Raw genomic sequence first — 13,622 nt, 5'->3', positions numbered from 1 at the left:
TAATATCATCAGTGATGTCATTCATGATGTCATTTACGATGTGATCCTTGATGTTATGTGTGAGGTCAGCAGCATACTTGGTGGAACCGGGAAGAATGATGCGTGCGTACCTTATTTGGTGAATTTCATCTTTTTGTATGTTTGGTGTCATAGACACTCTCATCAACTCTGTGTTCAGTCAATACTTTTGTTCTACTGCTTCCAAAACAACCTTAATGGAACCTTAATTACTTTTTTCGTAATTAATTTCAAAGGCTTTTCAAATGATATCCCCTCTATCCATTCTACCAATATGTTAGGCACAAGCGGCCACAAGTGGCCACTTGATACAGGGACTGGCTTCTGGTCTTGCCCTGTGCCGAGTCCTCCTGGCAGTCCTGCCTTCGAACATGCGTAGAGTATACAGGGGGTATGAGGTGGCCCAAAATCCACCCCCTTGCCCGCAAAATCCACTGCACAAGCCGTTTGTCCATGCCCCCAGAACAGAGCATGATACGCATGTGATTGGCAGAGGCAGTGGGCATGGTAGTCTTTCTGCTCTCCAAAAAAACACAATGAACCTACCGGTCTATGAACCATAAGACATAGACTAACAGCGAGACTGAAATGCCTAGGCCAGAGAGAAAAATAATTCATAAAGTGGAAAAGAATCCCATCAGCCCACTTTAGTGGCGACCCATCATTATCAGCGGCCTCGGCTCAGTAATACCCGAGGTACCGATGGACAGAGCGGGGCCTCATATCCCTGAGCAGTCGCCAGGAGAGGTGAGGAGTACTCCCACATAGAGCTGGGAATGAATCCAAAGTTCCTGTGTCATCCCCTCTCCTGATGGGAGTCACAGGACATGGTAGGCTGTATTGCACTAACCATTTAAGTTGTTGAGCACTAGATTTCACATTTTTGCAGTAGCGTTGTCATATAGGTCCTGAAGAAAGCCTGGATAGAAGTAGTCCATGTGGCTGAAACATGTAGACCTGCCATTTCACCGAATATGACAGTTATTTTTTCAAACTGTCAAGCACTCTGTTTTTAGATTTGACACTAGAATAGTGTTCATTAAAGTTTTCGCAATATCCTAGTAGCTAATTTTAACATTTGCACCTTTCTTTTCACTTTATTGCACTGCAAACTTTCAGCACCACTGTTCATAACTGGCTAGTGGCTGTACCGATCACTGGGGTACAAAGCAAGCATAGTTTTGATATCATCTCTTGCTGGTTGCACGATTGGTGCAACCGACTACAAATCCCAGATGACGATGGGTAGATATTCCCTAGGACTCTCTTTATAAAGTTGTTGTATAAGTAAGTCTTTCTGCTCTGCCAATGACTAGCAGGACATTTGTCCAATTTCCATAGAAGAAAGACTACTGGACCTATTGCAGCAAGCCCTGGGCACAGTTGTCTTACTGGGCCTATGCCTGGCAAACCTGCGGGCCAGGTTTGCTGCACTGGGACACTTTTGTCCACCAGGGAAGGGGAGAAACAGTGGACAAGTACATGAAGAGAAGTGAGGGCTACCATCATGACGCTCCAAAACTTTTAGGCAGGACCGAGGACAGGGAAAAGGAGAAGGCCTACATTGTGTCACCACAGCCCCTGAGCAAGGCCCAGGACTGCAAGAAGGAGGCTGTAGAGGGAATGCTTATGTTCCTGGCGATTTTTCAAGAGATAGGCCCTTATTATGTAACGAACACACTGTGCCCTGTTTACATTATGGCACACTTTTAATCAGGTGTACTGGGATTAACCAGGAGAGAGCACATTATTATAAGTAATATACTGCCCCCAGTGCAGCCGCAACGTGCTCCTTCCCTCGGTCCAGGGCATTAATGAAAGATGAAGTGTCTCTTTGAAGAAGCCGCTCTGTCTTTCACTGAACCAGTGCACCTGCCCTTCACTTCAAAAGGTGGACAGAGACCTCCCCCTGCTGGCAGGTGGAATGAGTGACAGGGGATGCATGGGGGATGTTTGGGACCCTCGCCAGAGGGACACCCTCAGGGTGCACACTGGCTGCACACCACCTCTTTGTGGCGCACAATCAGTGGGCCTCCAGATGGCCAAATTGACTTTGTGTCTGTGTCATATCACTGCACAGGCTTAGTATTTGCCTCATTTGCATAGGGCCACGCCCCGATTTACATGCGGTAACACCCTCTTAATATGTGCACCAGCGCTATCTGTAATACAACTGTGGCCCGACCTGGCAGAAAATGGGCTCAGATGATCTTTGCTCCCCAGGACACTATTGTTAATTCGGCCCCAGGTAGGGAATCCCAGGTCTTAGGCGCTGCAAGGGTGACCTCTCTTCTTGTTGGCCACCATGACATGCCGGGGACTGAGATTTCTGATACATAGTACAGCAGTTAGCTTCCTTTTGAAGGGTTCCTGGCCTTTTCTCCTCAGATACCAGGCTTTTCAATCCCTGCCTCCTCAGTGAGAACCCCACAGGGTGGGCCAACAGTGCACAGGGCCCAAGACCTGTCATGGTGACTTGTTCTAATTGCCGTATTAATATTCGTCTTTGGTTCGCTGAAGTCCAATCACGATCCGTACTCGTCACCTCTAGGCCCACCGCGTGCATTGGCAGCTTGGAGACTAAGGTCGTCAAAACAAGGAGTGTTGTGCCATTCCTCAGGAAGGAGATGTAGAAGTCACACTATGTCTGGACGCCACTGAGTCTCACTGAGATCTATAGTTGGGAATCCATTTGTTGGTTTTAATGCCCTCACACACCCTCTCAGGTGTCATGCTTCATCATCGGCGTTGCTCCTCGTCGGGTTGGCGGTGCAATACCCAACGGGCGCACCTCAAAGAGGGGCTCTTTACCGGAGATCTTCTATCCAACAGCCGTTTTGTGAAGTGCGGGTGTGGGGCCAGAGGTGTGTAGATGTGGTGGTGAGTTAAAATGGGTCTGGGAGTACCTGAGATTAAGTTTATTCTGGGGGTCTCCTGCCCCAATTAAAAGAAAAATGACCGGCACTTAATGGAGTATAATGTTTCCTGTTTATGTGTCAGTCAGTGAACATAATTAACGGTCAACATGTTTCTCGCGCTCATGTTCAATAACTCGCCATTCTTCAGGACCATAAGAAAAAGGGGGAACTATCTACACTACAGAAACTCTATCTGTATCCAGAAGGTTCATCATCATGTCACAAAAAGAAGGTGCTTAATTTGTCAATGTAGCTGTGATGAGCTGGATCTACCTAATATGTCTAGTATCCCGGCAACATCAGTACCCGCCGGTCAGCACATCAGGCTTTCACTCCCATGTATGTTAGGATTGTTCCGCCGTGTGCGATGCTGTATGACCTGCCCACGCCTCCGAGTCAACTGCGTCATTGCCCGTCATTCAAACTGGACCGCCCACCTGTATAAGCATCGCACAGGGCTCTTTCGCACCAGCGCTCATGTTACCTTCCTAGCTTTCACCAGCTGTTTCAGATTGCAGTGGGCTTTCCACAAATCCCTGTGGTTAATTCCTCCTTTGTTTAGCTGAAGCTGTCATGTCGGTGTATTCAAAGTGCTGGATGTATTGCTTCTCACTCGTCTAATGTTTTTGTTGAACTAACACGTGGAAAGAGCAGCGCTTACACAGTAGGTCTTGGACCAAGGCCGCTTGGGCGCTGTCACGAATAGATGCCAGCCTGGCCTTGCGGACACTGGGCCCGATTAACAGAACTAACTTAAGACAAAATCCTAAACTTACTACTTTTGGTATTCACAGAAGTCACTTACTCATTTTGGTATTCACAGAAGGCATTTACTCATTAATGAGTAAGTGCCTTCTGTGAATACCAAAATGAGTAAGTGCACTTACTCATTAATGAGAAAGTGCCTTCTGAGTAAGTGCACTTACTCATTAATGAGTAAGTGCCTTCTGTGAATACCAAAATGAGTAAGTGCACTTACTCATTAATGATTAAGTGTGAATACCAAAATGAGTAAGTGCCTTCTGTGAATACCAAAATGGTAGTACGTTTAGAATTTTGTCTTAAGTTAGTTCTGTTAATTGGGCCCTGTATGAGGGCGCTCTCAATATACAAGATGGCGGAGGCAGGTTTTTAGGCATCATTCGTGCCAATGATGGTGACAGGACCGGTGCAGCTACTTCCAGGAGTTCTGTATGAAGTGAGTGCCCATGGAATTCAGTAGGAGAAGGAGTTTGACGACCTGAGTAATCTTGTTGAGACTTCCTTACTTTTTGTTTTGAAAAGTCAGTGAGATAACCCTAGTATGGTTTATGCACGAGGTAGGCTACTTTACAATGAATTTGTGTTTTTTACCGGAAGCCAGTGAAGTGATTTGGGATAGGAGGAGACAAGATCAGATATTGTGAGATTGAATATTATCACGAGGGCGGCAAATTGGGCAGTTTGATGCATTTTTGGCAAAAGCTTAAGTGGACTGAGTAGCCAAAATCAAGTTGGCCCGATAGGAAGGACCTGGCAACCACAACTGTGTAGGAAGGAGAAAAAGGGGAGTAGTTTATTTAACCTCCTTTTGAAGAAAAGTCAGGTTTTCATAGTTCAGGAAATGCAGGACTCAAGAGAAACTTCTGGATGGCAGATCAAGTTTAGGGGGTGAGGGAGGATCCTGAAGATAGTGGCCAGAGTGTGCAATCCCATATATTCATCTTGTTGAAGATGGGGAGTACTTACTTCCCTTTAGCTGAGATTAATAATAAAATAAAATGGCTGACATCCAAGTGTGAGCGAGGCGGCGGACTCTGGGGAGATCTGAGGGACTGCGGCCAGGTGTGCTTGGGAGACGGAAAATCAGCTGTGTGTTGTCTGTATAAAAGTAAGTGTTTATGTTGAATTCTGGGAAAGTGCAGGCACCAGGTGGGCGCAGTGTACGTGAAACAGCAAGGGAGATATAATAGCCCTTTAGGGGACACACTCCATGGAACTGGTTTAACTTCTGATGGAAAAGAATCTGGATGTTTAGCTTGAGTTTACCCTGTAAGAAAGGAGGCTTTCCAAGCTAGAAAAGACCCCCAGTGTTCAAAGGGGACAATGTGTGTAAACGTGTGGTGTTGTCAAGAGTGCTGAGTGAGGTCTAATACCATTAGTACTCCACTGTGACCATGAATCTGAGCTCAATCCTGCCTGCAAATCCTGCAGAAGTGGGAATTTCTTTTCTACAATAGTTTGCAGCTGGGAGGTGGATGTTTTCTCATTTGACTTGGCAACAACAGGCAAAAATATTATAGCTTCCCAGAATACTTACCTTGGACCCGATTCACAGACAAAGTCCTAAACCTACTACCATTTTGGTATTCGCAGAAGGCACTTACTCATTTCAGTGTTCACAGAAGTTAGGAGTCCTAACTTTAGAACTCCTTCGATGCTTGTGACGAGCTCAGCTCGTCATGAGGCACAATGGAGCTGTGCTTATGACGAGCTGACCTTGTCATAAACAAGTATAGATCTTACTTTCCAGCACAGGAGGGGAAAACCACTAGCAGCCAAGGTGTTAATTCCTTCAGTGAATACCGAAAGTCTTAAAATTAGGATTTTTCTCAGTTTAGTAGTAGTAAAGTTAGAAAAATCCTAATTTTAAGACTTTCGGTATTCACAGAAGGCATTTAAGCGTCCTAAAGTTAGGACTCCTAACTTCTGTGAATCCCGAAATGAGTAAGTACCTTCTGTGAATACCAAAATGAGTAAGAGCCTTCTGTGAATACCAAAATGAGTAAGTGCCTTCTGTGAATACCAGAATGGTAGTAAGTTTAGGATTTTGTCTTAAGTTAGTTCTGTGAATCGGGCCCCAAGTGTGGCCATGCTTTTCCAGATGAATTATTCCACTCTGGACTGCGCACTGCTGCTTTTTCACGGAGTTCCTGAGCATGCGTATCCCATAATGCACTGCGGTTCTGTCAAGAGGTTACTATCTAAGCCCACATTCTCATCCCATAATAAGCTGATGTCTCGGCTATTGCTGTGTTTCGTGCAATTCTTTGTCTTGTGTTCATGCACGTGTTGATATTGATACTGGTAGTACTGAGGGGGCATAACTATTAAACGTTTTGTGTCATCCCTTGTGCCACGCCAGGGGATTCAGGGTGACGCAAAACCTGGAATGAGCTTTACCAAGCCATGCACGGTGGCCCTGTGTGGCTTGCTAAATTTGGAGTAATACAATGCAGCACAGTGTTTTGTTTCTATGCACAAGGTGTGCAGGCAGTACTGTGTATTCTGTGCAATGGGCTGTAAATATGCATAAGGGGCTGTATTATACATGTGGCGCCTTTTCCTTTATTGCGCCGGAAAATGTGCTGTATCATGATAAATGCGCTGGCCCCAGGGCAGTGGCGGACTCATGCTGCCCGGGAGGCAGCGCATTCCTGTCAAAAACGGAGCGGCGGCTTTGAAGCCACTCGAGAACGAGGCTGTTGATCTTTCTGCGGGGTTGGACGGCACACTGCCTCCTACAGGTTTATAAGGGATGCAGCCGATACTTAACAAGCTCTGACCACGGACATGCGCACTCTGCAGGTAGATCAGGGTGGAGCGTTGGCGCGTGCTGCGCTCCTTCTTTGGTGTAGCATCAGCATGGGAGGTGATCTTTGAAGGACCACGAGTGCCCTGTCGGATGCTGATGGGCATAGCGTTGCCACCATCCTGAGAAGAGGTGAGATGGGCTTGTGCAGAAGATGTGTTGTTCAGGTAGAGGGTAGAGGGTAGAGGACAAAGCTGATTGCAGTTGTCTAAGGTTTGTTGTGACGTGGCTTTTGAAGGAGAGACTACTTTGAATAATCTGCATATATTTTTTGGGGGGGCGTTTAGAAATGTTAGAGTACATCTCTTTCTTCCTGCAGCAACTTCCATTCACAATTGCACCCTTCTCCATTCATGAAGTTTCAGTCCAGTTGACATACTTACGAAGTGGTTGGTGGTTGTACAAGGGCTCAGTAGTGAGCAGGGCAAGAACAAGAGCAGGGCTGGGGACAATTTGCTACATCAGCTAGGAGACGCTGTCCACTTTGTGCCACATGACTGGGGCTTAGGATTTAAGAAACAATCACATATTTGTCAGAAGGCAGATGTTGCCTTCTTCTGGCAAACATATGCCACTGCCCACAGAAACCGGTCCCAGGATGCTTGTCTCCGGTCCAGGGAAGATATGGCTTGGCAGTTCGGGCTAGACTGTTCCCTCGAGGCACAGGGTCAGACTGATTTGCATATGGCCATGTCTGAACTGGGGTGGCGGAGTGAGCTAAAGAATGATGATGGATTAAACCTAGATCAGGTGACTGGGGGTGAGTGCTTGCAAAGTTCAACACTCCGTCCATCATCCCCTTTGGTTTTGCTTTGACTGCCCACAGCCTGCCTGTTGTGTCAGCGGGTCAGCAGGTGGGCTGCCAGCATGCCTCCATGTTACAAAGAGGTGGTGGCACTGACTTTGACCATGAGTGTCGGACGGTCTTGCCAGTTCTGAACTGGTAGAAGCTTGCCTTTCCGTGTGGATGACTCAGTAAATCTTGGAAGCTTGCGCTGACCTGCCACTCACACCCAACAGCACAGTGGGTTTCGTGTATCGTGGGCCATCCTCTACCTCAGTGTTGCAGTCTGTCGTCCATCACTTAGATGCAACCCTTGCCCGTGGCCTGATGGATGCGCTGACCCCTTTAGCAGTGACTCATTTTCGCCCACTGCAAACTGGTGATTGGAGCTAGTGTTTTATGAAAGCCAACCCTTGAATTGTCATATTCTCTGGTCCATGCATTTGGGTGCTCAACGCTTTGATACACTAAGTAACGAGCATTTCAATTAAAATGTTATTTAAATGTTTAAGTTTCTCTTATGTGCAACTAATGTGGCTCTTCCGTCCTCTCTGGAAAGGTTAAAGCTGTCCAATGAAGAAATCAAGCGAGCCATCCTGGAAATGGACGAGCAGGAGGACTTGGCCAAAGACATGCTGGAGCAGGTACGGAGGTCCACGCGAAGGCGCTGATGGCTCCTGGCCTCTTGGAGTTGTCTGGAACGTTACAGTGATGTTTGTTGTGATTTGGTATCCCTGACTCTTCACAAGGCACTCCATGCTTCTTTTCTATCCTGGTTGGAGGTGTGATCCAGCTGTTAGTATTTATGCCTACGTATGAGTGTAGCTTATGGTAGGTGGACTTACTTTCGTTAACGTCATATCACTGACATCGTAGAGACGAGGGCAGCCAAGTGTCATTGATCAAGTGACATCAACTAGCCCTCCTCTTCCAAAACCCCAATGTTTAATATTGATTCAAGATACAAAAAATTTAGTTTTGCATATTTTTCCCAAAATATCTTAGATGCAAATCCTGGCTTTGTACGTAAATCGCTCCACTGCCAGGAGCTGTGCACTAATTCCAGCAAATTCTGCATCAGCACTGGAGGTTTTGCTAAACTGTTAGTAGTGATACAAAATTGCCCATTTGTGCAAAAGTGCTTCACTCTGGTGCAGGTTACGCAAATGGTAGGTGTCAGGTGGGGGACACCCTAGTGCGCGCACCTCCAGGAGGACCAGGAACATGGTGAGGACCTGTTTACAATCCGGGCGCCTCAGGGCCTCTGTAACCAGACACAGGGGTCCCTGAGGAAAGAGTATGGGGTCTTGTGTGGCCCCTGCGGATGCTCACAGATCTGTAAATAACTTCTCTTCCCTAGTGCAGGACTTGTCTTACTGCTTTGGCTTTTTTCGCTCTTTGTTGGTCACCTCAGGATACGTCCCAAGGGCAGCACTCGAAGGGAAGCGCAGGAACACTACGGATCCTTCTGTTCCCTATTTCCACCTTAGAATTGGAATCTGCGCTTTGTCTTCGGAGTTTGCATCTCTTCTTTCATTTGCATCTCTTCTTTCATTGTCCCATCATTATTTTATCTAGAATCAGTGTGCACCTCCTCTACCTCTGGTGCTCGTGTCCAGCTTCACTTGTCCAACTTTGGCACCTACGTCTAGCCATCTTCTCCGGGTTATGTTTCACGTTCTCCATCTTCTCCCATGGATCTGCCAGTCTGAACCTTTGCACTAATGGTGCATTGAGCAGCACGAGGGAGCAGCATTGAGTGACGCATTCAGCAGCACGAGGGATTCTAAGACGCTGGTGTGCAGTGCAGCACCTAGCTCAAGTTCAGCTCATTTTCCTGCTAGTTACATTAATGACCACAGACTGACTGTAGGAGTGGTGCGGGACACCAAGGGTAAAAATGTGCAACCATCGACAAGCCTACCTCCCACCTAAGGCTTCTCGCTGGTGTGGACAGTGCCGGCTGCTGCGGTCAGTGTGAATAGCGCCCTGTGTGCCGGTCCACTCGACTGAATGTGGCATTGTTTTCATTGTTACTAAGTGAAATGACACAAACACACACCAACAAAGAGCCTGATGTGTGCGTAGAGGCTACTCGCGGATAACACTGGCCCTATCAGCGGTGTGGTGTCTTCTAGAGACAAAGAAGCTGTTCTACCCTGGTGAGTCATCCGATGACCAGTGGACTGTCCGCTGGTGTACCCAGGGCCGGGTGCATCCTGAAACGTGGCAGACAGTGCTAGCCACAGTGGCATACGTGGCATGTACATCACCTGTCTGCCAGAAGGTGTGCAAGGGTACCCAAGCAGGGTGCTTCTGGCTAAGGGCTAAACAGGGTGGAGGTCCTTAAATCCCCAGCAAGCGCATGAGCGGAATCCCACTGTTCGTTCCCTCCTCAGTCAACATAGCCTGGCCATCAGAGTCCAGGCTTCAGAAGAGGGAGTCCAAGGGGATGTTATTGATGCTTAGAGGCAGGAGTTGGGTGTCCTCCATCAGAGAGCTCTTGGGAGAAGCAGCCTGCAGTCATTGAGGCTAAAACTCAGGTGGTGGGGGGGGAGGGAGCAGCTGCTTACTTTACAATGTCCTACGCAAACAAATGATGGACGGAATGCTGAATAAATCCTACATTCACCCAAGTCAAGAGATCTGGGTTGAATCCATCATTTTTTTGCTCACCATGCCATTCCAGTTTGGACCGAGACAGATGCAAATCAGTCCTGACCCTGCTCCCCATGGGGACAGTCCAGTCCTAACTGCCTAAGCATGGGCGGAAAATCCGTTACGCTCGCGGATTTTGCAGATTTTCGGTAAATTCGCAATCCGCGAGATTCGCGAATTTCCCGCAAAATCCGCAAATCCGCGAGCAGCGGATTTTATGGCTTGCTCGCACTGTTCGCGTGAGTTCGCGGCTTCCCAGTTCAACTTCGCGCCCTGCGAATAAGCGCTGAATTGCAGAAATACGATCTTAGCAAAACTGAAACTACTTACCAGGTTCAAAAGTTCAAGCTCATCATTAGTAGCCATTTCCTGTAGTGCTTCCTGAGGGGCCCCTCCAGAGTTCAGTTGCCTACTTGCAACTATTATGTGACCCTGCTCTGACCCTCAGAATAGTTACACAAAGGTCCTGAATTACAGCTAAGGCAGACAAGCAGGAGCCAGGCTGGAAGTTCAAATCCAGTGACACATTAATCAGCCCCTAATTCATTATTGTCAGTTGGGGCAGGGCAGGTGTTGTAACTAATTTTGCAACAATGAAAGCACTTAGCAAGTGCAAAAGATCACTAATCAGGAAGCACTAAGGAAGCAGGTGCCAGCTAAAAAAATATTCTGTGACACATTAATCAGCCCCAAATTAATTCAGGTCACTTGAGGCAGGGAAGGTGTGCTTTGCTTTGCCACAATAATGTACACTGGACAACCAGAGGGTGCTGTGATGAAACAGAGGGTGGCATGGGTGGGCCAGAGGGTGGCATGAGTAGTCAGAGAGTGGCAGTGGTGACAGAGAGTGGCAGTGATGAAGAAGAGTGTCCCAAACAGGCTGGACACGTAGAAACAACAAGTTCGCAAAACTTGCGACCCAACAGGTAAGTTCGCGTTTGCGAAATTGTACAAAACCCTCGCGAACTGGCAGAAACCCGCGCGAACACAAAAAAAAATCCGCAAATTCGCGAGAATTCGCGGATTTTGCGGATTGCGAGTTCGCAAATCCGCAAAATTTGCGAACGCGAGATTCGCAAAATTCGCCCATGCTTATAACTGCCAGGGCAGGTCCTCCCTGGACTGGAAACAAACATCCTAGGACCGGTTTCAGACTTTCAGCCTGGCTAGCTTGACTCCAGTGGCATGGAGAGCACGGGAACCACATGTGGTCATACCCGTCCCAATCAGGGTGACAAATGCAAAAAGAAAACAATTGATGGACAGAATGCAGAACAATGTCATACATTCACCCCAGTACAGAGATCTGGGCCTAAATCCATCGTTTTTGTGCTCACCATGCCATTCCAGTTTGGACCCAGCCATGTGCAAATCAGTCTGGACCCTGCCCCCAATATGAACATTGACATTGTTCTGCATTCTGTCCATAAATTGTTCTTTATGTACTTTACAATGTAAGTAGCTGCAGCATCAGAATACATATCTGGGGAACAACGCCCTCATTTGAAGCTAGAGAGGGCTTCCTAGAGTTGGATGACGGCTGGGATGACGTTTGGTTGGCAAAAGCCATGTCTCTGTTGTGGCTCTTTCTGGCCTGGATAAGGTTGAATTTCAGCTGCTATAGTCAACTCCTGCATGTGCGGCGGACCCTGCATTCGCACAGGGCTCTTCGCGCCTTTCATCCTTGGGGTGAATTCTCTCCCATAGCCAGTAGGGAGGCCACAGAGGGTGGGGCATCTTGCCTCAGCTTTGTGAACTGCTTGACAGTCAAGCTGTATTGTTTTGGAGGATTTGCAATGGACTCCTCTTTTCAATAGGCCCAATTATAGAGAAAGGCCATAGCGCTTGCAAAGAAAGGGCATTGTGGGAACTGATCTTGGCGCATCCAGAAAGGACTTTAACACCTACATGTTCTGGAACTGACCTCTCAGCTGGTAGGTACAAGTAAGAAGGATTATGAAGCTTTAAGACCAGTCATTTCCTGGGTGGATGAGCCAAGCAGGTTCCAGAGGACATCCATACTGCTCAGACCTCCCAAAAGGCCAGTGAAGGTCCAGGAGACACTCTCTTTCCCTACCAAAACCGCTTTGTTTGCCCTAAGTGTGGCAGGGTATGCTCAGACGTGGGTCCCTTGCTCACTTTGCCACTGGATTCAAGATAGCCTGGCTGATGAGGATTATGAATCCGAAACCGGTCCTAGGAAGCTTGAATCCGGTCCAGGGAAGACATGGCTTGGCAGTTCGGGCTGGACTGTTCCCATGAGGCACAGGGTCAGACTGATTTGCATATGGCCATGTCTGAACTTGGGTGGCTGAGTGAGCTAAAGAACGGTGATGGATTAAACCCAGATCTGTTGACTGGGCATGAGTATTTGATTTGCTCAAACGCTCCGTCCATCATCCCCTTTTGTATCCCAGCAGCGTCCAAAGGGTGCCACCTTTTTACCCTGAAAGACACAATAAATGTAAATTCGGTATTTGTAAGGCGCACCCTTACGGGTCTCAAGGCGCTGGGGGCCGTTGTGGAAATTAAGTGAGCTATTGCCCAGTCACATGGTGCTGAGCTGAGCTGCCGCCAGAGCTGGGGATCAAACCATGAACCCTGTGCTCCGAAGTCAGCTACCCTGGCCGCTGCACCACACCTCCCCGCACAATCATTCCGAGAGGCTAAGCTACTCCCAGAGTCTACCCTGTGACACCATGAGTGGGATCTATTTAGGAGCTGTGGAGGTATTGGTGGTCTGCCTGCAGGTGGTTAAAGATGCGACGGCTAGGCTTCTTTTGTGTCTTCCCAGGCGCCGTTCCATCTCCCCGGCTCTGAAAGCTCTCCACTTGCTGCCCATCAGGAAACGGATCCTATTCAATGCTCTGTTCCTGGTGTTATAGGGCAGTGTATCTGTCCAGCCCTGGACATCTGGCAAAGAGATTTGTACAGTATCTTCCTACCAGAGTGCTGCGTTCTGCCTCAGCCTTGCTATTCTCGATTCCCCATAATGCGACGTGGTTAATGACATAAGCAGAACTTAGTGGAGAGGAGTGAACCTGAAGCCCACTGTGGGTCACTGGTGAGCAGATCTCCAGAGGGTGAAGGGGGCTCAACCGTAGACATTATCAACCAATGCATTTCTTTCTTTCTTTCTTCTGGATCTCACTCCTGCCTGCTCTGAATTGAACCCTCCTTACTTACGTGGTTTTGATTCTGCTTCTCTGTGTTTCAGCTTCTGAAGTTTGTTCCCGAGAAGAGTGACATCGATCTTCTGGAGGAGCACAAGCACGAGATCGATCGCATGGCTCGGGCCGACCGCTTCCTCTACGAAATGAGCAGGTACGACGCAAAGGTCCTCCAGGGCAGATGCATCAACCGGGGAGCACGCCTCTGGCCAGGGTACACTCTGATCCAGGCAACGCTGGGCTGTTGGAGGCGTCAATCAAGGTGGGATCACACTGGTTCCAGCCACATCTTTGGCTTATCACCCAACTCTACGCACCTACATGTTGATAATAAAATAGGAGAGTAGTCCAACTGAATTTTTCAGACACATCACCCGTAGACAATTGAGTGGGAAAAGACAATACTGAAATGATGAGTGAGGATGAGGTGACGAAACTTCATTCCTAAATTGGGGGTCTGTACTTAGACATCTCTCAAAATCCATGCGTGGAGGCTGAATGGG

The 13,622-nt window shown here is 47.9% G+C and overlaps 1 protein-coding gene across 2 annotated transcripts in view; it reads left to right on the top strand.

The window, feature by feature from the left end:
* The window catches only part of DAAM2 (dishevelled associated activator of morphogenesis 2), a 683,417-nt gene that overhangs the window by 576,939 nt on the left and 92,856 nt on the right, over nucleotides 1-13,622 (top strand). For both annotated transcript variants that reach the window (XM_086925887.1, XM_086925886.1), the window contains 2 exons: nucleotides 7,851-7,935; nucleotides 13,167-13,273. In XM_086925887.1, coding sequence (XP_086782013.1) covers nucleotides 7,851-7,935; nucleotides 13,167-13,273 — 192 coding nt within the window. The remainder of the gene's footprint in view (nucleotides 1-7,850; nucleotides 7,936-13,166; nucleotides 13,274-13,622) is intronic.

The sequence above is a fragment of the Lissotriton vulgaris genome, chromosome 6 (assembly GCF_964263255.1).
Source record: "Lissotriton vulgaris chromosome 6, aLisVul1.2, whole genome shotgun sequence".
Classification (NCBI taxonomy): Eukaryota; Metazoa; Chordata; class Amphibia; order Caudata; family Salamandridae; genus Lissotriton; species Lissotriton vulgaris.
This window is presented reverse-complemented; position numbering and strand designations above follow the sequence as displayed.